The 24,004-nt window shown below is 45.2% G+C and overlaps 1 protein-coding gene across 14 annotated transcripts in view; it reads right to left on the bottom strand.

Moving 5' to 3' along the window:
• The window catches only part of NFASC (neurofascin), a 209,810-nt gene that overhangs the window by 45,127 nt on the left and 140,679 nt on the right, over positions 1–24,004 (bottom strand). For 9 of the 14 annotated variants that reach the window (XM_075335668.1, XM_075335673.1, XM_075335662.1 and 6 more), the window contains 5 exons: positions 11,308–11,352; positions 9,916–10,017; positions 9,036–9,233; positions 8,794–8,864; positions 5,978–6,200 (listed from right to left, as the gene is read on the bottom strand). In XM_075335668.1, the coding sequence (XP_075191783.1) occupies positions 5,978–6,200; positions 8,794–8,864; positions 9,036–9,233; positions 9,916–10,017; positions 11,308–11,352 (639 nt within the window). The remainder of the gene's footprint in view (positions 1–5,977; positions 6,201–8,793; positions 8,865–9,035; positions 9,234–9,915; positions 10,018–11,307; positions 11,353–24,004) is intronic. The other 5 variants (XM_075335666.1, XM_075335671.1, XM_075335674.1 and 2 more) reach the window with 1 other exon arrangement.

The following is a 24,004-nucleotide window of genomic DNA, read 5'->3' as shown; positions in this document are numbered from 1 at the left end:
GTCTTTACGTGTTTGTTGAGAAGTTTCAGGTCCAGGACAGGTCGGAAAGACCCGTCCTTCTTTGGGACCACAAACAAGTTGGAGTAAAAACCGTGGCCCTGTTGCTGAAGAGGAACAGGGACCACCACTCCTTCTGCCTTCAGAATGCCCAGCGCCTGCAGAAGAGCCTCAGCTCGCTCGGGAGGCGGGGATGACCTGAAGAATCGAGTCGGGGGACGAGAGGTGAACTCTATCTTGTAACCTTGAGACAGAATGTCTCTCACCCAACGGTCTTTTACCCGTGGCAGCCAGGTGTCGCAAAAGCGGGAGAGCCTGCCACCGACCGAGGATGCGGAGTGAGGATGCCGAAAGTCATGAGGAAGCCGCTTTGGTAGCGGCACCTCCGGTGGTCTTTTTAGGACGTGACTTAGACCGCCATGCATCAGAGTTCCTTTGATCTTTCTGAGGCCTTTTGGACGAGGAGAATTGGGACCTGCCCGCGCCCCGAAAGGACCGAAACCTCGACTGCCCCTTCCTCTGTTGGGGTATGTTCGGTTTGGGCTGGGGTAAGGATGTATCCTTTCCCTTGGATTGTTTGATGATTTCATCCAAACGCTCGCCAAACAATCGGTCGCCAGAAATTGGCAAACTGGTTAAGCGCTTTTTGGAAACAGAATCTGCCTTCCATTTCCGTAGCCACAAGGCCCTGCGGAGTACCACCGAATTGGCGGCCTAAACCGCCGTACGGCTCGCAGAGTCCAGGACAGCATTAATAGCGTAAGACGCAAATGCCGACGTCTGAGAGGTTATGGACGCCACCTGTGGCGCGGACGTGCGTGTAGCTGCGTCAATTTGCGCTTGACCTGCTGAGATAGCTTGTAGCGCCCATACGGCTGCGAATGCTGGGGCAAAAGAAGCGCCGATAGCTTCATAGATGGATTTCAACCAGAGCTCCATCTGCCTGTCAGTGGCATCTTTGAGTGAAGCCCCATCTTCCACTGCAAGTATGGATCTAGCTGCCAGTCTGGAGATTGGAGGATCCACTTTGGGACACTGAGCCCAACTTTTGACCACGTCAGGGGGAAAGGGATAACGTGTATCCTTAAGGCGCTTAGAAAAACGCTTATCTGGACAAGCATGGTGATTCTGGACTGCCTCTCTGAAATCAGAGTGGTCCAGAAACATACTCGGTGTACGCTTGGGAAACCTGAAACGGAATTTCTCCTGCTGGGAAGCTGACTCCTCCACCGGAGGAGCTGAGGGAGAAATATCCAACATACGATTGATGGACGCAATAAGGTCGTTCACTATGGCGTTCCCGTCCGGAGTATCAAGATTGAGAGCGGCCTCAGGATCAGAATCCTGATCAGCTGTCTCCGCATCATCAACCAGAGCTTCCCCCCTCTGAGACCCTGCGCAATATGATGATGTCGAGGGAAAATCTAAGCGAGCTCGCTTAGTCGGTCTGGGGCTGGGGTCTGTGTCAGAACCCTCAGCTTGGGATCCATGAGATACCCCGGGAGGACATTGTTGGTCCAGCTGAGGTGGGCCAGGGAACAAAGATTCAACAGAGTCCCTGTGCTGAGATACCGGCCTGGACTGCAAGGCTTCTAGTATCTTAGCCATAGTCTCAGAGAGTTTTGCAAACTCCGTCCCTGTCACCTGAACAGTGTTAGCAGGTGGCTCCCCCTGGGCCCCCCCTAGCAGAGGCTCTGGCTGAGCAAGAGCCACAGGGGCCGAACAGTGCACACAATGAGGGTCAGTGGAACCTGTCGGTAGCGGGGTCGTACATGCGGCGCAGGCAACATAATAAGCCTGTGTTTTGGCACCCCTGCCTTTCGTGGGCGCCATGCTATTATCTTCCCTGAGCAACACAATAGGGTATATAGCCAGAAATCAACTGTGCACTATACAGTGTAAACTAAACATATAATGTTACACTACTGCACAATGGGGCTAACACCACAGGTGCTGCTTACCACCCGCTTAAAGCGGTTGTGAGGCCACCAGAGTCCCTGCCTGGGTCTCCCAGACTTTGTCCCCCTCTGCAGCGTCCGAGGAGCTGACAGGAATGCGTCCTGAGGAGAGGAGGGAGCCGTTGGCGTGACCTAGAAAGAGCGGGAACTGGTGCCTGCACTGTGCACAGTGAGGGGAGTGGAGTATGCAAAGCATGCTCCAGCCCTCAGTGCTGCTCGTTCTGAGCAGCGTCCCGCCCTTCCCCTGCCTGTCAGGGCTGTGGGCGGGAGGAAAGGAACTAGGCCGCAAAAAGCCGGGGACTCTAGTAATAAACGCGGCCGCCGTAAAAGCGCGGCCGGCGTGGAAGTCCCCGGCGCACTACAAGTCCCAGCCGCGCCGCAGTGTTTCCATGGCCGCGGCGGTCAGTGCGGCAGTCCCTATACATAAACACACTCAGCAACGCTGAGTGTGTAATGGCACATATTAACCCGGTCAGCGCCGCGGTTCCCGGTGCACTAGCACACCCAGCAAAGCTGGAGTGTTGCTGTGCGCGGTCCCCACCGGGATACAGAGTACCTCCAAGTAGCAGGGCCATGTCCCTGAACGATACCCGGCTCCTATCCAGCAGGCTCCACAGGAGTTGTGGATGAAGCACGGTCTCAGTGCCTGGAGACCGATAGGATCCCACTTCCACCAGAGCCCTGAGGGGGATGGGGAAGGAAAACAGCATGTGGGCTCCAGCCTCCGTACCCGCAATGGATACCTCAACCTTACAACACCGCCGACAAGAGTGGGGTGAGAAGGGAGCATGCTGGGGGCCCTATATGGGCCCACTTTTCTTCCATCCGACATGGTCAGCAGCTGCTGCTGACCAATCTGTGGAGCTGTGCGTGCGTGTCTGACCTCCTTCGCACAAAGCAAAAAACTGAGGAGCCCGTGGGAGCACGGGGGGTGTATAGGCAGAAGGGGAGGGGCTTAACACTTTTAAGTGTAATACTTTGTGCGGCCTCCGGAGGCATAGCCTATACACCCCAATTGTCTGGGTCTCCCAATAGAGCGACAAAGAAATGTGTATTTTCCTTATCTAATGCAAGACTATGGGGAAAATCTGCACGAAAAACTCAGCGTACCCGCAAGAGAAATTGACTTGTTGCATATTTGAAACAGGCACTACCGGTAAGTTTAGGCGAAGTAAGAAAAAGCACAGTGGATAGGCAATTTCTATAAATTCCTTCCACATTGGTATTTAAGGCACTGGTTTTGACACAGTGAATATACGCAAAGTTACAAACTCATTGTGGACACACAACCTTGGAGTGAATTTATTCAGTGTTTGATTGACATCCTAACAAGGGTTGCCTATAGCTAGATCCAGCGTCGGACTGGCCCAGCGGAGTACCGGAGAATGCTCCGGTGGGCCCTGGGGGCCCCATTGGCCCCGATGCTTTATATGGTGCGGGGTACTGCGGGCTTGTTACCGCAGGCTGGGCAGGGGTGTCTAGGGGGCAGACTGGGCCCCCCCCCATGCTCTGATGGGCCCCCAGCCTTTCCATCATAAACTGCAGTGATCGCACAGAATAATCTGTGGGATCTCTGCAGTTTCCGTGGTTGTAGCAGGACCTGTGGTGACATCACAGTCATGTGACTCACCACAGGTCCTTGCAGTGCGGAAGTCCTCAGGCCTGCACAAAATGAGGTGCGCGCAGGAACTGCAGACTGCGCCTCTCATTCAAATGTACGCGCGTCATTTAGGCATGCGTACATTTGAAAGGTGCGGTGCCAGGACTGAGGCAGAAGAGTTCCTCAGCACCGTACCGACATCTGTCATCCCCAGGGCCGCATGGAAGAAGAGGAAGCGCAGGAACCATGTAAGCGCTTCTGCCTCCCCGTTGCTGTGAGCCTCTCCCTTGCTGTGAGCCTCCCCCTTGCTGTGAGCCCCCCCCCTTGCAGTGAGCCTCCCCCTTGCAGTGAGTCTCCTGCCTCCCGCTGCTGTGAGCCTCCTGCCTCCCGCTGCTGTGAGCCTCCTGCCTCCCGCTGCTGTGAGCCTCCTGCCTCCCGCTGCTGTGAGCCTCCTGCCTCCCGCTGCTGTGAGCCTCCTGCCTCCCGCTGCTGTGAGCCTCCTGCCTCCCGCTGCTGTGAGCCTCCTGCCTCCCGCTGCTGTGAGCCTCCTGCCTCCCACTGCTGTGAGCCTCCTGCCTCCCACTGCTGTGAGCCTCCTGCCTCCCGCTGCTGTGAGCCTCCTGCCTCCCGCTGGATGAATAACGTCCAGCTAGAGACGTCACTGGTAAGTCAGTGTATTACATGTACACACACACACTATACACTATATACAGACCTCCTGTGTATAATGTCACTAATTAATGTCAGTGGTGATCACTGTATTTCCTGTACACTGACACTATATACAGAGCTCCTGTGTATAATGGCACTGATGGTAACATTAGTGTTATCAGTATTGCGGTTTTTATTCATGATCATTATTGTAGTATTATTCGGGCACTGTGTGGTGGTAATATGTGGTCTGGCCACAGTGTGGTGGTATTTCTCTGTATGTGGTATTATTTGGTCATTTATGTGGTCTGGTCATAGTGTTGCGGTACTTCTCCCTTGTATGTGGTAATATTCGGTCACTATGTGGTCTGATTATGGTGTGGCGGTTTTTCTCTCTTGTATGTGGTGGTAATATGTTATTGGTCACGGTGTGGCGGTATTTGTCTCTTGTCTGTGGTTGTATTCGGTCACTATGAAGTGGTAATATGTTATTGGTCACGGTGTGGTGGTATTTCTCTCTTGTATGTGGTTGTATTCAGTTACTATGTGGTGGTAATATGTTTGGTCACAGTGTGGCGGTATGTCTCCATTGTATGTGGTATTATTGGTCTTGGTATAGTGGATTGTGTTTTGTCTGGAGGACATTTTTTCTCTCTATCAATAAAGGGAAGATTATTTCCAGTAGAGATTGAATACTTAGAGGTTTAACCTCTCCCTATTCTGTGACTATTACACTGTAGCAAATATGCTAAGTAATTGCCTATTCTAAGGTCATGTGCTCATGTTGGGTATTTGGTCAGTATTTTACATCAGTATTTGTTATGGTTATTGTGTGCACAGAGGAGATGTCCAGGAGCCGTCTGTGCTTTACAGTCAGCGCTCCACTATAACGGGGATAACGGCTAACAGGTATTTGCATATTGCTGTAGAGTGGGCTCCTGGAGTCAATTCCTCTGGTGGGCCCCAGATATCCCAGTCCGACGCTGGCTAGATCTGATTGATAAGCAGAGCTGTACGACATTGAGGCAATTGTAAGGCCTTTTTGCTGCCTTGTCAACCTATCAGCACCCCACAATCGCACTGCATAGGTTCTAATGGGATGACTGAGGGCGCATTTCCCCTGTCAAACTCTTTACATGTGTGGCAAGTATAGAGCCAGGATCGCACATTGCTATGATCATGACTGTTACATGTAACAGCCACTTACTGCTGTGGATGGCACATGCACGACTCCTTTGCCCAATCCATCTGCATACTGTACATGTACAGCATTGAGCAGTGAACACTTCACCATGACAGCAGGGTGTATGAAGGGGTTAAAAACATTTTACTTTTGCACTGATAGCTTAGCATGCATTTCTTGAGAAGAATGAAGCAAGACAGCTCTCCATCTCATAGCTGAACATAAATAATCTATCTGTACTACAATATATCATTACGCTGCTATAAACCGTCTGGGCACACTGCAGCGCAGGACAATATGAATTACACCAAAATGGTTTTGTAAATTGTTCATGATATTTTTTGACCCTTAAAATGACACCAATCTCTACCAGGAGTAAACATAATTTCCAAGCCAATACTAAAAAAATAAAGCTTCTCTGAAATATCCAGCTGAATATGAAGAGTATATCTGGGTACTGTAACCCTGTGGAGCGCCAGAAACACAACAAAAAAAACGCATGGCACCCATATAAGAGTTCCTTAAATATTGTGAGATTCACAAGAATCGTTCCATTCTAGTAAATAAATAAGGATCTGTAATACTCACAATCTTCTCCAGAGTATCCAATCACAGTGTTCGGTTCTGGTGACCGGCCAAACTCATTTTCTGCCTGCACCCTTATTTCATAGGGGGTGAATACTGGAGTGTTCCACACAACATGCTTGTTTGTCCACACTGTGACATTGCTCCATGGCTCTCCAGTGTGCCGCTGCCGCCACTTTACATTGTAGCGTAGGTTGGGACCATATGCTTGTGTAGCGTTCAATGGCTGTGGATAGTAAGGATAAAGAATAGGAAAAGAAGTGTAATTTATTAAAAATATAGTGATCATTATTATATATAGATATTATTGTTATACCGTATATACACTGTATATACAAGAAAATTATCAGAATTAGAAATGAATGGACCTGTGGAAGCTCGGTTTCGTGGGTTCAGCCGAACTTTAAAGTAAGATCGGTTCGGGACCTGAACCACAATGGAAGTCACTAATTGGGCAGTTCGGGTCTCCGTCCACATGCAGCCAGCCATGAACAGAACACTTCTGGGGGAAGTTGGGCGAGGTTTTTGTGCACACTACATCTGATCATGCTGCTGTTACCCCCAGTGTGAGCCATTCAAACACTGCAAGCGCCTCGCACTGGGATGACCACCTAGCGTACCCGAGCACAGCGATACTCGCGTGAGTGGTGTTCATACGTAAAGCACCGGAACTCAGAATCCAAACTCTGTTGTTTTTTGTGTAAAGTGTGTTTGGTCCGAACACAGAACCTCGGGTTCACTCATCTCATCTCAAGTATTGCCAGCTTACTGTCTCCTGTACCGCAAACGCATTTCTGGAATCTGCTCATTCCACAACAGAGTTGTGCATGCCATCTCCATTTCCTACGGTAAAATCCTACCGTAGCCTTCCATGTACTACTCTTGCACTCCTCCCATCCAACTCCGCTGCCCCCTGATTTTACCACTCCCTTTTAACTCTTCTTTCTTTCCCTCCGCCAATACTTTCACTGCCCAAAAAATTCAGTTCAAAATTCTAACAAGGATACACAACATTTTTCATAACCTGCCATATCTCCTCACAAGACGTCCTTCGTTACTTGCCTCGCTCCTCCTCACATAATGATCTATGAAACCTCTGTCGTGTATCCCATGTACTTTTGAACTCCAAAAAAATCAGACTTTCTTCACCTTCAAATCCCTAAAAAGTAGTCCAATACCGAGCACTTCTGAAAAGCTTATACAATAATCCTGCTGTATATGCAGCTTCTGCCTTCATTACAACCAGCTTCCCCTTTCTCTTGTAGACTGCACATAACTGCTGCAGACAATCACTAGGCTCAGTGGTTATGGTCTAATAGACAGCATAAGACTGGTGATAGGCTGAAGGGATTACATGCTGTTGACAAAAATCAGAAAGGCAATATTGGATAGGGTAACCATTTTGTTAGGTAAGTACGGCTAATTTTGTTAAAGCAAAAGCAGACTTGTCCATCCTATGAATTAAAATTAATCACACCTTTAAATCTATATCTTATCTTAAAGGAAATCTGACACTCAAGTGTGCGCAAAGAACATAATGCTTTGTTAGAAGTGCTATCCAAAAATAAGTAATCTTTTGATCTTAAGCTCAGCCCTCCATCAGACGGATTGCTGTAATGACAGGAGAGTGAAAAATATCACTGTGTCAAGCCGGTTTCAGACGTCCGTGTTTAATCAGGTACAAGCCACACTCATGGGTATGGTCATATGTGTGTCATATGCGTGTCACACGAGTGACATCTGTGTTTGCATATGTGTGACATCAGTATGACATATACTGGAGAAAACACGTGTCTTTGAAATAAAAAGATTTTCTATATTTACCTGTATCCAGCGCTGCTGTCTTCGGCTCTGCTGTCTCCTGCTTCTTACTCCCGCTAAATTATTCCCATTGAATATTCACTGCACCTCTGACCTGGAAGCATGAGCATCGCCGGTGAGAACATCGCCGGTGACAGGTGAGTATCCAGCAAGCAGTGTGTGTGCAGTGACGCCCAGGAGGTTATCGGAGTTCTTAATGGGCTTGGATGACCTGATGACACCCCCGCGCTACAGCAGGTGTCATGCCGGTAGCTTCACAGGTTCATCAGAGTTCATTGGAAACTCCGATGGCCTCCTGGACGTCTATGCACACACACACTGCTTGCTGGATACTCACCTGTCACTGGCGATGTTGTCACCGGCAATGATCCAGCTTCCAGGTCCGAGGTGCAGTGAATATTCAATGAGCATAATTAGCGGGGTTCAGAAGCAGGAGACAGCAGAGCCGAAGACAGCAGCGCTGGATACAGGTAAATATAGAAAATCTTTTTATTTCAAAGACACGTGTTTTCTCCAGTATATGTCACACTGATGTCACACAGATCACATCAGTGTGCGATCCGTGTGACACTGTGATGCTGGAGAAAAAACGGACATGTCTCCATGTGTAAGTGTGGGGCCACACGGTCTGTTTGAAAACACGGACGTGTGTGTAAGTCCAGAGAATAACATGGGTACATGTTGCATCAGTGTTAAAAACGGATGTCACACATACCTGAAACACGGACATCTGAAACCAGCCTCAGAAACAGGTTGAAGCCCAATTGATCAGCACTGTATTCTCCACTCTCCTGTCATTATAGCAATTTGTCTGATGAAGGTCTAAGTTTAAGGCGGAAATGTTACTTAATTTTGGATTGCACATCTAATAAAGCATTATCTTCTTTGAAAACACTTGCGAGTGGTGTATTCCCTTTTTTCTTTGAGTATATGGAGTGATATCCTATCTGAGTGATGTATATCCTGGCTTCCAGTACAATATACCTCCTATTACTTACTGTCCATGTGATTTCCATGTTGTCTTTTCGAGTTCCTGCTCCACGAACATCACTTGGATTAACTTCTGGGGCTAAAAATCCAAACACATCTTAAGCACACTACAACAGAATGGCAAAATAAATCCACAGGATGCAGATCATTGGTAGAAAAGTCTAAAAACAAATGATCAATTGTATAATGAGGAAATGAACTAGAGTATGACTACATGATGAAAGGAAAAAAACATGAATTTATCACTCACGTGCCCCATTCGTTTGGTATCGCTCAGATGACGGGCTGGGCATGCTGCTGCCAAGATCATTTACTGCCAGAACTCGAAACTGGTAGTTGACATATGGAGAGAGACGAAGCAAAGCAGAGTTCACATTACCAGGCACTGAGACAAGGTTGTACCAGGTCCGTGGCTGGTAACGGTCCTCCTCAAACTGGATATTAAAACCTGGTAAGAACAAAAATATTAAAATGAGCATTTTATCAGGTCAAATGGATTGAGCCTCCTCCAACCCAGCCGGACTGACAGTTAGAGCTTCTACTGAGCACTGTGAGATCACAGCAGCAGGGAGGAGACCATTAAGCTGTCAGTCAAAATATTTGGGGGTGCAGAGATTAGATTATATTTAAACTTTCGAAAGAATTACACATTCATTCTCACATAGATTTACAAAGTAAGTACAGCAGCCTCATCAGCTCTAAGAGATATTTCATAATGTATATTGAAATCTGGTGCCAAATCTGCATTGCGTCACTGAGGTTATCACATAGAATCTCAAGTACATGTGATCAGTTTGGAAATACAAAAAAACAAAAAAAAAAAAAAACAAACAAACTGTGTACCACTCATTATGGCAGACAAATGTACAATATGTCTTCTTCTTTCCCTCAAACTCAGCTGAAAAGGAAGTATCTAGTGCCTGCTCAACAATTCTTCACCCTTCTACTCTAGAAACAGTATGCATAACCAAAGTGAACTTTAGTGTGTTTCTAAGGAGCCAATAGGGACTAAACTGATTGTGCCATGTCTTATTTTATGTAAGACTGAAGTCTTAAAATATGTGTCTGATCTGAGGCTCTTCACATCAGTGTCCAAACCATCTACCAAGAACATGCATTCTCCAACTCACCTGTGATAGGGCTGTTGTTATCATCACCTGGCGTCCATGTGAGGCGGACACTTCTTTCTGCAAGGTCAGTTAATTCTAAATCCATTGGAGGGTCTGGTTTATCTAAAGAGGGCATATATGAAATTAGGAGAGATGCCTTTAGATGGTGATCCATGCTGTATGATCCCACATGAAATCATACATTTTGGATCCCACCTAAACTTATTCCTCATGGGATCATATATTTTGTATCTTGCCTAAACTTATTCCTCATGGGATCATACATTTTGGATTCCACCTAAAGCTATTTATTATAGGATTACATTTTGGAATCATACATTTTGGATCCCACCTTAAACTAATTCTTCTTGGGATCTTTCATTCTGGATCTCATCTAAGGCTATGTGCGCACTAGGCCGTTTTATCCGCGGATTTACCCGCGGATTTGCTGCGGAAATTTCTTGAGAAATGTCTGCAATCTTTGTGCAGACATTTCCCAGCAAATCCTATGAGAAAAAAAAAATAGCTGTGCGCACGCTGCGGATTTTTCTCAAGAAATTTCCTTGAGAAGATTTTCTTGAGAAAATTTCTTGAGAAAATGAGCATGTCAATTCTTTTCCGCAGGTACCCTGCGGATTTCAGCAGTACAGCCTGCAAAATCTGCAGGGAACAACCTGGGGGAAAATTGCGGCTAATTCGCGGCTAATCCAAATGCGGATTTACCGCGGATTTGGTGCAGATTTTTTCCGGAGGTCCGGAAATCTTCCACTCCCAGACGTTTCTCAAGAAATTTTCTTGAGAAACTTCACATTTCTAGTGCGCACAAATCCTAAAGCTATTCTTTGAGATCATACATTATGTATCCAACCTAAAGGTATTCCATATGGAATAAGTTTAGGCGGGATCCAAAATGTATGATTCCATGAGGAATCATACTTTAGTGAGATCCAGATAAAATGTATGATCCCATGATGAGGAATAGCTTTAGGTGGAATCCAGAATGTATGATTCATATGGAATAAGTTTAGGTGTGATACAAAATGTGTGATCCTATAATAAATAGCTTTAAGTGGAATCCAGAATGTATAATCCCATGAGGAATAGCCTTAGGTGGGAACCAGAATATGTGATCCCATGAAAAATAGGTGGGATCCAGAATATGTGATCCCATGAAAAATAGGTGGGATCCAGAATATGTGAACACATAACAAATAGTACAGAGTACACAATTCTTAAAGAAACTGTTGTTAAAATAATGTTAGAAAGTTAATTTAAATTTATAAACAAAACACCTTATTTCCAGTTGTATATTCTGATACAGATTCTGATAGATATCTGATATAGCAGCAATTGTGTTTTAGACATTCTGCGGTGTGGCCAGTGGGGTGGGATAGATTAGTAGGGAAAGGTTACCTCTTTGTACGGATGTCAGTCGGCTAGTAGGTGAGGTGGAGGTCTCTGCAAACGAATAAGGAAATGTTACTGATAACGTGGTTAATTTAATAATAGGGATCAAAGGAATAAACGCCATCACCTGTTAGCTGGTCTTAGTTTTTGCACATGGAAACTTACAACATATGCTTTACGAGTAATTAAGCTCCTGCTAGCTGCAAATATTTCTGCTAAAGAACCAATAAAGCTAAACACACTGATTAAGTTATTAAATTACTCTCAAAGCAGCATGACATTCACAAATATATCTCAGCTGCCAGTTTGGGGCCACAGGAAAACCAATAGTGTTTTAAAACTGTGAAGGGTTTTATTAATATCATCGGATGAGCTTGTTCTTTAGTTTCAGGAGGATTGTTAGAAATTCTCATGCATCAAGGTTATACAAGTAGGAACAGTTCTCGGTCTGTTAAATTAAAGGGAATTTGTCTGCAGGTTTTTGCTATGTAATCTGAAGACAGCATGCTGCACAGATAACACAGAAAATTCAGGGATGCCTGTCTTGTCAAGGTCCAATCTATAGTATATTTGTTATGACTGTTTAAGCAGCAGGACCCTTATCATTGCTTGGACTACTAAGCATATTCACGGCAGTCCAGCACACCCCTCCTCTGATTGTACATGGACATTGAGGTGTCAATTTCTAAAAAGAGCCTTGTGTGTGAGGGGGCAGCTCTATTAGCTCTGCTACATGGCTAAAACTATAAATTCTGATTGTGTCTGAACGGCTGAACCCAGTGATCTAAGTGATACATCACTGAATTCAGGATCTCTTTGCTTACAACATGCTACTCTCAGATGAGCTTGCAAAAACCTGCTGACAGATTCCCATTAAAGCTGGACTTACTAGCACATTTAAATAGTTAACTAGCCTGAATAGATAATTCAAAACCTATATATGAGCGTTCATTTGCTGATATGTGCTACTTATAGCTCAGTCAGTCAATACATTCTGTACAATCTTTCCTGGATTTGTTTTACCATTTTATTATTATTTCTTCAATTATAATACTGTGATACAAACATCTGTGGCAATGTATACAGTATTCAGTTTCAATTTGTTGGCCATTTGATAAGTTTGAAGAAATTGTAGGGTAAGCATTGCAATATTTCTCATTGGATTAAGTGAAAATTAGTGAATCTTTCCTTCTATATTATTTTTACTATAGCTACCATTTACAGTACATAGGTAGTCGAGAACAATGACCTAACCATTGTGCCCGATTATTCTGTAAGAGAATATAGACTATTATCCTTCATGAAAGACGATGAACTGTAATCCAACATTCTCGATAATAAATCTATACCGTTATGTACGGATATACCGTATGTGCGCCTCTTGTGTATATGAATATACCAATTTAGGTAACAAGGAAAGCACACACAGTGAAATTACACCTGTATACAAGGAAACTCAATGGTCTCTATCACCTATGTCAATGGATCGGTATAAATTCCTGTATCCATAACCAATCTTATCCCCACTGAAAAATGGGTTGTAGTCATATAAAAGTATAAAATACAATCACATTATATACAATATATTATATATAATCAATTATATGTGTATAATCTATATCTACAGAAAAATAGATAGAGAGATAGATAGATAGATATAGATAGATAGATGAGGACCCCCCAATAGACTTGTCAGAAAACCTTTCATTTTCTTTCAGAATCCACATTTTGTTTGTGATACCATACTACAAAATACTCCCACATATGTGGATCATTGATTCTAAATAAGATTTGTTATTTTGCACAGCCAAAAAAAGTACCGTATTTTCATTTTATAAAACGCACCGGATTATAAGACACACCCCAAATTTAAAGAAAAAAAAAATGGGGTCTGTCTTCTAATCCAGTGGTGTCTTACTAGGGGGATGACAGTGGTGCTGGAGCAGGGGTCACAGAAGGCAGGGGCGGTTGTGGGCAGTGCAGCGGATGACCCAGATGCTTGGCGGCGCTGTGAGGCAGGAATGTAGCTTACTGGGGGGTAAGAATGGTGCAGAATGGTGACATGAGGCAGGAGAGATGCTGAGGGCTTTGTGCTGCGGGCGCTGAGGCAGGGGATATCCTGAAGACATTGGCGGTGCGGGCTTCAAAGAAATGGCGCCCAGAGTCGGCGTGTGCGCAGACTGAATTATCGGCTCACAGACAAGCCGTGATCTTATATGCGCACGCACCACCTCCAGGCGCCATTTTCCTCAAGTCCACTGCTGGGACATCAATGGGCTGGAGGTGGAGCATGCGCAGAAGAGATCTTGAGATGAAAGCTCCAGCTACGCATCCGACGACTCCGGGTGTCATTATTTAAAGATCGTACCGCCGACATCTTCACAGAATGTCCCCGGCCTCAAAGCCTCCAGCCCGCAGCACCACAGAGCAGCACGCAGTCCGCAGCACAGAGCAGCACACAGCCCGCGGCTACATTCCTGGATGTTTTCTCTGCCTCACAGCACCGCAGCATCGCCCCTGTCTCCTGTCACCATTCTCCACCACCTCCCGGAAAGCTACATGCAGATTCTAAGACACACCCCTCATTTGCCTCCCAAAGTTTTGGGAGGAAAAGTGCATCTGATAATCTGAAATATATGGTACTTTTCCTAACAAATTCATTCAAGACCATGTTGCAAAATGAGTACACCCCAATGAAAGTCTTAGGGTCAAAGCAAAAGTTTAGGCCTACAGTCATACATGGTGGTGGTAGTGTCCTTTTGTGGGGCTGAATGAGTACTGCTGGTGTCAAGGAACTACATTTCATTGATAGTATTATGACTTCACAGATGTACATCTCTTCAGTGGGTATGGAAAGTATTCAAACCCCTTTAAATTTTTCAATCTGTTTTATTGCAGGCATTTGCACATTCTGCACACCATCTTGACAGAAAAAAAACCCCAGAAATGCAGAAAATTTTGCAAATTTATTAAACAAGAAAAACTGAAATATCACATGGACCTAGGTATTCAGATCCTTTGCTCAGACATTTATATTTAAGTCACATGCTGTCCATTTCCTTGTGATCCTCCTTGAGATAATTCTACTCCTTCATTGGAGTCCAGCTGTGTTTAATTAAACTGATAGGACTTGATTTGGAAAGGCACACACCTGTCTATATAAGACCTCACAGCTCACTGTGCATGTCAGGCCAAATGAGAATCATGAGGTCAAAGAAACTGCCCAAGGAACTCAGAGACAGAATTGTGGCAAGGCACAGATCTGACCAACGTTACAAAAGAAATTCGGCAGTACTCAATGTCCCTAAGAGCACAGTGGCCTCCATAATCCTTAAATGGAAGATGTTTGGGACCACCAGAACTCTTCCTAGACCGGGCTGTCCAGCTAAACTAAGCAATCGTGGGAGAAGAGCCTTGGTGAGAAGTAAAGAAGAACCCCAAGATCACTGTGGCTGAGCTCCAGAGAGGAGATAGGAGAAAGTTCCACAAAGTCAACTATCACTGCAGCCCTCAACCAGTCAGGCCTTTATGGCAGAGTGGCCAGATGGAAGCCTCTCCTCAATGTAAGACATATGAAAGCTCGCATAGAGTTGCGAAAAAAACACATGAAGGACTCTAAGACTATGAGAAATAAGATTCCCTGGTCTGATGAGATGAAGATGAATTCTAAACGTTATGTGTGGAGAAAACCAGGCACTGCTCATCACCTGCCCAATACAATCCCAACAGTGAAACATGATGGTTGCAGCATCATGCTTTGGGGGTGTTTTTGAGCTACAGGAATAAGACGACTGGTTGCAATTGAAGGAAAGATGAATGCGGCCAAGTATAGAGATATCCTGGAAGAAATCCTCTTCCAGAGTGCTCTGGACCTCAGACTTGGCCAAAGGTTCACCTTCCAACAAGACAATGAGCCTAAGCACGCAGCTAAAATAACAAAGGAGTGGCTTCGGAACAACTCTGTGACCATTTTTGACTGGCCCAGCCAGAGCGCTGACCTAAACCCAATTGATCTCTGGAGAGACCTGAAAATGGCTGTCCACCAACGTTCACCATCGAAGCTGACGGAACTGGAGAGGCTCTGCAAGTTAGAATGGCAGAGGATCCCCAAATCCAGGTGTGAAAAACTTGTTGCATCATTCACAAGAAGATTCATGCCTGTACTAGCTCAAAAGGGTGATTCTACTCAATACTGAGTAAAGGGGCTGAATACTTATGACCATGTGATATTTCAGTTTTTCTTGTTTAATAAATTTGCAAAAATCTCTACATTTCTGTTTTTTGCTGTCAAGATGGGGTGCAGAGTGTAGATTAATGAGAGAAAAAAAAATAACTTTTTTGAATTTACCAAATGACTGCAATGAAACAAAGAGTGAAAAATTTAAAGCGGTGTGAATACTTTCCGTACCCACTGTATATTGAAAGAGTGAATAACAATGATCCAAATCACACATCTAAGGCCACTGTTAAATTTTTGAAGAACAGGATGAAAGATTCTCAATGGCCAAGAGTCTCCTGATCTGAACACATGTTGGGCATCACTCTCCATCCAGCAACCAGGGTCTAAAAGAAGTTGTTCTTGAAGAAGAGAAAAAAAAAATAGATGTTGCAATATGTCGCCAACTTGTTCATTCTATGCCAAGAAGACTTGGTGCTGTCTTCTAGGCATACAAAATACCAGATGTAGTTATTTTTGAAGTGGGTGTATTGTGTGTGTGGGAATATTCATTTTTGCATTAACTAATTTGAGTGAAATTGAAGATATTGTAATGAAAGTTATATTATTAACCTAAGTGCACAAACATCTGTTAGTCATCCTGAGATGTCATATACATCGGAATTAAGCACATATACTCATAGATAAGAATGAGCAGAAAAAGAATTGAACCATGTTAACCTGGTATATAAGTGGAAAACCACCCCTTATAATAAGACAAATGTCAGATGACGAAACTGGCAGAAGCCAAAAACAACAAAGGCACAAAAGGCCAGGAATGAAGACTGACACTCGGTGTACTCAAACTAAACGTAAAATCTGTATATTACCAGGGACCAAAAGGTCAGAGTAGATGGTGAGGGGCCCAGGAGCGTGTGGGAGAGGGATGTCGCCCCACGCGCATCTCCACCGGATGTGGCTTCCTCAAGGGCTGAGAAGGCCAGACTTCACTCCTGGCCTTTTGTGCCTTTGTTGTTTTTGGTTTCTGCCAGTTTCACTATCAGACATTTGTCTTATTATAAGGGGTGGTTTTCCACTTATATACCAGGTTAACATGGTTGACCTTATTATAGTGCTTGATGGTGGTGTTAGAGTCTGTGTTGATAATACTTGAATGATATTTTTGCACTTTGATTGACACACAATTGTGTTTTATATATGTATTTGCTGAATTGTGTTTACATTCTATTGTGGGCCTTGCTGACATGTTTGCAGGGATACAGTGTTTATACCTCATTATAGGTATAATTGTGGGATTTTTATAGATAGTCATCCGTTTTGACTTTTTTAATTGTTTTTAAATTGACACTTTTTTTGTGGGTGTTCTATATATATTCTTTCATAATAATAAAATATTACATAGATATTTCCTTGGTTGATCCCTCTTTTCCAGCAATTCTTTTTCTTCTCATTCTTATGTGCATTATATTGCTGGTGGTGATCCCAATAGGATAAAGATGCCCTCTTAGGCTAGTTTCACAGTTGCGTTGAACGGCATCCGTTGCATTGCGTTGTGTGACGTATGCAACGGATGCATTGCATATAATGGCACAACGGATGCAACGGATCGTACAAAAACACTTTACAGTTTTACCGGCAGCAGACTATTGTGAACGATCAGCTGATCACCCGGCGGCCGGGCGCTCAGCTGAGAGCTCTCACATGCCGACGGCCGGGCGCTCAGCTGGGTGCTCAGCTGAGCGCTCTCACATGCTGGCTGCCGGGCGCTCAGTTGAGAGCTCTCACATGCCGGCTGCCGGACACTCAGCTGAGCCCTCTTACATGCCGGCTGCCGGGCGCTCAGCTGAGCGCTCTCACATGCCGGCTGCCGGGCGCTCAGCTGAGCGCTCTCACATGCCGGCTGCCGGGCACTCAGCTGAGCGCTCTCACATGCCGGTTGCCGGGCGCTCAGCTGAGAGCTCTCACATGCCGGCGGCCGGGCGCTCAGCTGAACGTTCGGCCACCGAGAGACAAAATAGTTTCTGTGATTAAAAAAAAAATGGAGCATGCGCAGTGAAAAATAGAGGATTCTGCAGCTCAAAAACCGTTACATGCTGCGTTCCTTCCGTCCGGCGGAAGCAACGTAGCGTCAGACAGCGGAAGCAAGGCGGGTACTTTTGGCACAATCCGTCATCCATACAAGTCTATGGGAAACAGCGGAATCCGTTAACGGATTCCGCTGTTTTCCAAAAGGGCGGATTGTGACAGAAGGAAAAAAATGCAAGTGTGAAAGTACCCTTACTTACTTTTTGTCTCACATATACTCGTAGAGACGCCAGCTCAAATTTGTGTATCCATGCAGCCAAACATCGACAACTTACTTTGTCAATATTAATGGGCACGTGCCTCTTTTTCACTCATATGTGTATGCCATGTAATTAATTGCCATTTCCAATTTTTAAATAAGTATTGAGGACAAAGATTATTAAAGAATTGTAAAGCCTATTAGAAACAAACACCTTTCTTAATATACTTTCTGCTAAAATTCTGCTCTGTTCTTGAGCGGTCATACGACCACAAATAGAACAACAATATACAAATCAATTTACTTACCTGCACAAATCTCTTTTGCTTGACAAACAACGCTCTCTTGTGTCCCCACCATTCTTAAAATTCAGAATAAAAGTTTTTCAAGTATCCAAAAATGTTCTTAAAAGGGGTTTTCCTGCTAACAACGTTCATTTTAAAGTTGATTTTAATCTATAGATCTTGGAATAATTATAATTTATACAATATTCCTGTACTGAGATAATCTTATATTTGTGTCCCTGCTATGTACTGTGTAATGGCCGTGTCTGACTGTACAGGAACATGGTCTGATCATAGAAGAACCACCTAAATATAACCTCTAAAATTTAAACTTTAATGTCATTAAAACAGACACAGAAGGTGTCCTTCCAAACAACATAAAACAAAGTGCCAGTGAATGCTAGGTGGGTATAGGACAGCGTGAGGGATAGAATATCAATGAGTTATTAAGATAGATCTACAGATCTACATGCTAAATTACATCCTCTGTTGCCCTTCCTACCGACGGAGGGTGTCATAACTTTTTTGGACATCCCCCGTTCCGGGTGGCTGACCCTCACTGCCCCTATAACTAACTAGCAGTGTATCAACCACCAGTTGGAAAACCAGGTGTAAAAGTGTAAAGGCTGCTTTACACCAGGCAATCTATCGTGCGATAGATCGTCGGGGTCACGGTTTTTGTGACGCACATCCGGCATCGCTGGCGATGCCGGCCTGTGTGACACCTCCTAGCGACGCAGTATCGCTCACAAATCGTGAGTCGGGTACTGCTCGTTAGGTTCCATAATATCGTTTACTTTAGTTGACCATCGTTTCCGTGGTAGCACACGTCGCTCCGTGTGACACCACGGGAACGATGAGCAGCTCACCTGCCTCCCGCGGCCGCCGCCGTCTCTATGTGGAAGGAACGAGGTGGGCGGGATGTTTACGTCCCGCTCATCTCCGCCCCTCCGCTTCTATTGGCCGGCGGCCGTGTGACGTCGCTGTGACGCCGAACGTCCCTCCCACTCCAGGAAGTGGACATTCGCCGCCCACAGCGAGGTCGCACGAGAGGTAAGTATGTGTGACGGGGGTTACTAACTTTGTGCGACACGGGCAGCGATTTGCCCGTGACGCAAAAAGGACGGGGGCGGGTACGATCGATTGTGAAATCGCACAATCGGTCGTACCGTGTAAAGCAGGCTTTAGACAAACCACATATACACGGTACAGTTGTGTTAAATATGCTATGGTTCTTGACTATTATACAGTCTCTAGTCAAGGAAATATGTTAGGATAGAGCCGGCAGACCCAACTATGGATAAGTGGGCACCCTCAACTCTCCTGACGCAATTCTCCCCCCTCCTAACGCAATAAAAGGGGGATCATCAGGGGGTTTCTAGAGATGACACATAGAAGTATTAGTGCCAATGTATAAATTAGCCAGGTCTGAGGATTCTTAATATGGACGAAAAGATTATTAAATCTAGCCACAATGCCTCTTCTCTGATATGGTCATGCAGAAGCAGAAATACAGAGTAGATAACTCTTATTTCCAACGAATATAGATTTATTCCCTTATTCAAACACGGTAATATTCCAAATAAGAGGAACAAGCCCCTATAACTTGTAAACATGAGGGGAGTGGCATAAATCCAACTTCATACGAGATCCAATGCCGGACAATCCTGTAAGGGAAAAATACCACACAGTGCCGTCTCAATGGACACACTGTTACACAGAATGCTTGTTTCTAGCTACCTTCCAAAGCAGAACTCCACCTGCAAAGACACAAAGGTCCCGAGCGCCAATGCACATCTGAAACGCAGGGAGCTGCGATGGGGTGTCCAGATCTCGTGTTCCTACAATGCTGCAGAGCCTCGTTATGCCTCCGTGTCCTGTGATACAGGACCTTTGTGTCCTTGCAGGTGGAGTTCTGCTTTAGAAGGTAGCTGGAAACAAGCATTCTGTGTAACAGTGCCTCAACACGTCAGACTATCCCCTACCCTTGCAAACTTCAAACGGAACCTGAAAACTCATCTGTTCAGAAATGCCTACAATCTACAATGAACTCGCTGCCGCCCGACCACCGTGCGGAGCTGCCGCCCGACCACCGTGCGGAGCTGCCGCCCGACCACCGTGCGGAGCCGCCGCCTGACCTACACCCCACCTATTGTCTCCTCCCCATAATCCTATAGAATGTAAGCCCGCAAGGGTAGGGCCCTCTTCCCTCTGTACTAGTCTGTCTACTGTAACTTGTATACGTATTTTGTATGTAACCCCCTTCTCATGTACAGCACCATGGAATTAATGGTGCTCTATAAATAAATAATAATAATAATAATAATAATAATAACAGTGTGTCCATTGAGACGGCACTGTGTGGTATTTTTCCCTTACAGGATTGTCCGGCATTGGATCTCGTATGAAGTTGGATTTATGCCACTCCCCTCATGAATACAAGTTATAGGGGCTTGTTCCTCTTATTTGGAATATTACCGTGTTTGAATAAGGGCATACATCTATATTTGTTGGAAATAAGAGTCATCTACTCTGTATTTCTGCTTCTGCATGACCATATCAGTGAAGAGGCATTGTGGCTAGATTTAATAATCTTTTCCTCCATATTAAGAATCCTCAGACCTGGCTAATTTATACATTGGCACTAATACTGCTATGTGTCATCTCTAGAAAACCCCTGATGATCCCCCTTTTATTGCGTTAGGAGGGGGGAGAATTGCGTCAGGAGAGTTGAGGGTGCCGACTTATCCATAGGGTCCGCCGGCTCTATCCTAACATATTTCCTTGACAAGAGACTGTATAATAGTCAAGAACCATAGTATATTTAACGCAACTGTACTGTGTATATGTGGTTTGTCTTACACTTTTACACCTGGTTTTCCAATTGGTGGTGGATACACTGCTAGTTAGTTATAGGGGCAGTGAGGGTCAGCCACCCGGAACGGGGGATGTCCACAAAAGTATGACACCCTCCGTCGGTAGGAAGGGCAACAGAGGATGTAATTTGGCATCTGTAGATCTATCTTAATAACTAATTGATATTCTATCCCTCACGCTGTCCTATACCCACCTAGCATTCACTGGCGCTTTGTTTTATGTTGTTTGGAAGGACACCTTCTGTGTCTGTTTTAACACTAGAAGTCCCAGAGAGGGGTCATTTAACATTTCTACCTTTGGAACCCAGAGGCGGGTTGAATGACCTGAAGGATTTTAGCTAACTTCCTATAATCACTGTCTTTTGTTCTGTAATTAAGGCCATTATTGTCGCACCACAGGAGGTTGTTGTTGTTTTCCAATGAGTTTAGCCATTTAGTTTCTAGTTAGTTCTATTTAGTTTGGACTAAGGGTCATTTGACCCTCTTTCGGGACTTCAGGGGGAGCTCGAAATTTCTGGGACTTCTAGTATTAATGACATTAAAGTTTAAATTTTAGAGGTTATATTTAGGTGGTTCTTCTATTTGACATACCTCGATTTATTATTGTTTGTGGTTAGGCTACATGGTCTGATCATACCACATCTCCTGGGCTGGGAGGAAACAAAAGAGTACACAGATAACACAGAATGGGATCACAGCTGATTCTTTTTTTGAGGTAAAACATTCCCCTGCCTGTTTTTAATAAATATATTTTACCTCATAAAAAGAATTTGCAATCCCGTTCTGTAATGTTTGGATACTTTATTACTTTCTCCCCGGTCCAAGTAATGTGGCACGATCAGACCATGTTCCTGTATGGTCAGACACGGCTATTACACAGTACATAGCAGGGACAAATATATATATAAGGTTATCTCAGCACAGGAAAAAATTTTTTAAACACATCCGATTGTATAAATTATTATTATTCTAAGATCTATTGGCTAAAATCAACTTTGAACCCTGTGAATGTGACACAATTCTTCGTTGTGCGCTTTGGTCATGTCTGAGTCCTCTAGAGGTCTTATATCAGAACTATATAGGAGACTACTGCCTGCCCATTAAGATAGCTACCTGTTAATGGTCAAACATAAATGGGAGCGGAACATAGGCGGGCTTTGCACGTTGCGACATCGCAAGCCGATGCTGCGATGTCGCACGCGATAGTCCCCGCCCCCGTCGCAGGTACGATATCTTGTGATAGCTGGCGTAGCGAAAATTATCGCTACGCCAGCTTCACATGCACTCACCTGCCCTGCAACCGTCGCTCTGGCCGGCGACCCGCCTCCTTCCTAAGGGGGCGGGTCGTGCGGCGTCATAGCGACGTCACACGGCAGGCGGCCAATAGCGGTAGAGGGGCGGAGATGAGCAGGATGTAAACATCCCGCCCACCTCCTTCCTTCCGTATAGACGTCGGCGGCAGGTAAAGTGATGTTCCTCGCTCCTGCGGCTTCATACACAGCGACGTGTGCTTCTGCAGGAACGAGGAACAACATCGTACCTTTAGCGGCAGCGTAATTATGAAAAAGTCGGAGCCTGCACCGATGATATGATAACGACGCTTTTGCGCTCGTTAATCGTATCATCTAGAATTTACACACAACGATGTTGAAAGTGACGCCGGATGTGCGTCACTTTCGATTTGACCCCAACAACATCACACGTGCGATGTTGCAACGTGCAAAGCCGCCCTTAGGCCCCTTAACTGATGACCATTGGTCGGACATATTGGAACAGATTCCTAAAATGGAAATCTCAGAATGTCAAAGGCTTTCTCAGCCGTTACTCATCCATAGGGTGTACAAGACACCTGGCCTTATGTTCAAGATAGGACTTAGGGCGGCTTTGCACGTTGCAACATCGCACGTGCGATGTCGGTGGGGTCAAATAGAAAGTGACGCACTTCCGGCGTCACTTTCGACATCGTAGTGTGTAAATGCTAGATGATACGATTAACGAGCGCAAAAGCGTCGTTATCGTATCATCGTTGCAGGCTCCGACTTTTTCATAATTATGCTGCAGCGACAGGTACGATGTAGTTCCTCGCTCCTGCGGCTGCACACATCGCTGTTTATAACGCCGCAGGAGCGAGGAAAATCAGCTTACCTGCCGCCGGCGTCATGCGGAAGGAAGGAGGTGGGCGGGATGTTTACATCCTGCTCATCTCTGCCCCTCCGCCGCTATTGGCCGCCTGCCGTGTGACGTCTCTATGACGCCGCACGACCCGCCCCCTTAGGAAGGAGGTGGGTCGCCGGCCACAGTGACGGTCGCAGGGCAGGTGAGTGCATGTGAAACTGGCGTAGCGATAATTTTCGCTACGCCAGCTATCACAAGATATCGTACCTGCGATGGGGGCGGGGACTATCGCGTGCGACATCGCAGCATCGGCTTGCGATGTCGCAACGTGCAAAGTCCGCCTTAGACCAAACGCACAATGTGTCAGATGTGGACAGGATGATGCCCATTTAATGCACGTCATGTGGGAATGTGGACATATAAGTATCAGCAGTGAGAAAGGGAATAATACATAACTTTTATTAGAATTATTAGAAAAATTGCGTAGTGCTGCAATTTATAAATTAATTTTTTGTGCAAAAAAATGAAACAATACTCATGTCCAAGAGGACCAACAAAGATAGCGTTGGAGCCCCCCCGGTGGTGTCCGTCAATGATAGACCATAATCACCAGATGGACATTGAGGGGCTTCGACGCCAAATCAGTGTCCAAGATTCATAGACACTGTGAATTGATGACTACTATGAGCCGGATAAATGGGGCAACAACCTATAATCCTATTAGTCAGGTTAGGGTCATGGGAGGATATATTCCAGTGGGAACCAAGCCCCCCAATAGGACTCACCAATGTAATATACAGTATGGGGTTACTAAATCCCCCAAAAAACAAGCTTTTCATACATGTAAACACCAATTACCAACCATAACCTAACAGAAATCTAACAAAAATCCATCCAAGATCACAGTGGTGTTTCTTGGATTTAATTCAGAGTATAATCACGGCAGTAAACGTATAGGTATAATTAT

Source organism: Anomaloglossus baeobatrachus, chromosome 2, assembly GCF_048569485.1.
Source record: "Anomaloglossus baeobatrachus isolate aAnoBae1 chromosome 2, aAnoBae1.hap1, whole genome shotgun sequence".
Taxonomy (NCBI): Eukaryota; Metazoa; Chordata; class Amphibia; order Anura; family Aromobatidae; genus Anomaloglossus; species Anomaloglossus baeobatrachus.
Note: the sequence above shows the minus strand (reverse complement) of the source record. Positions and strands in the feature narration are given on the sequence as shown.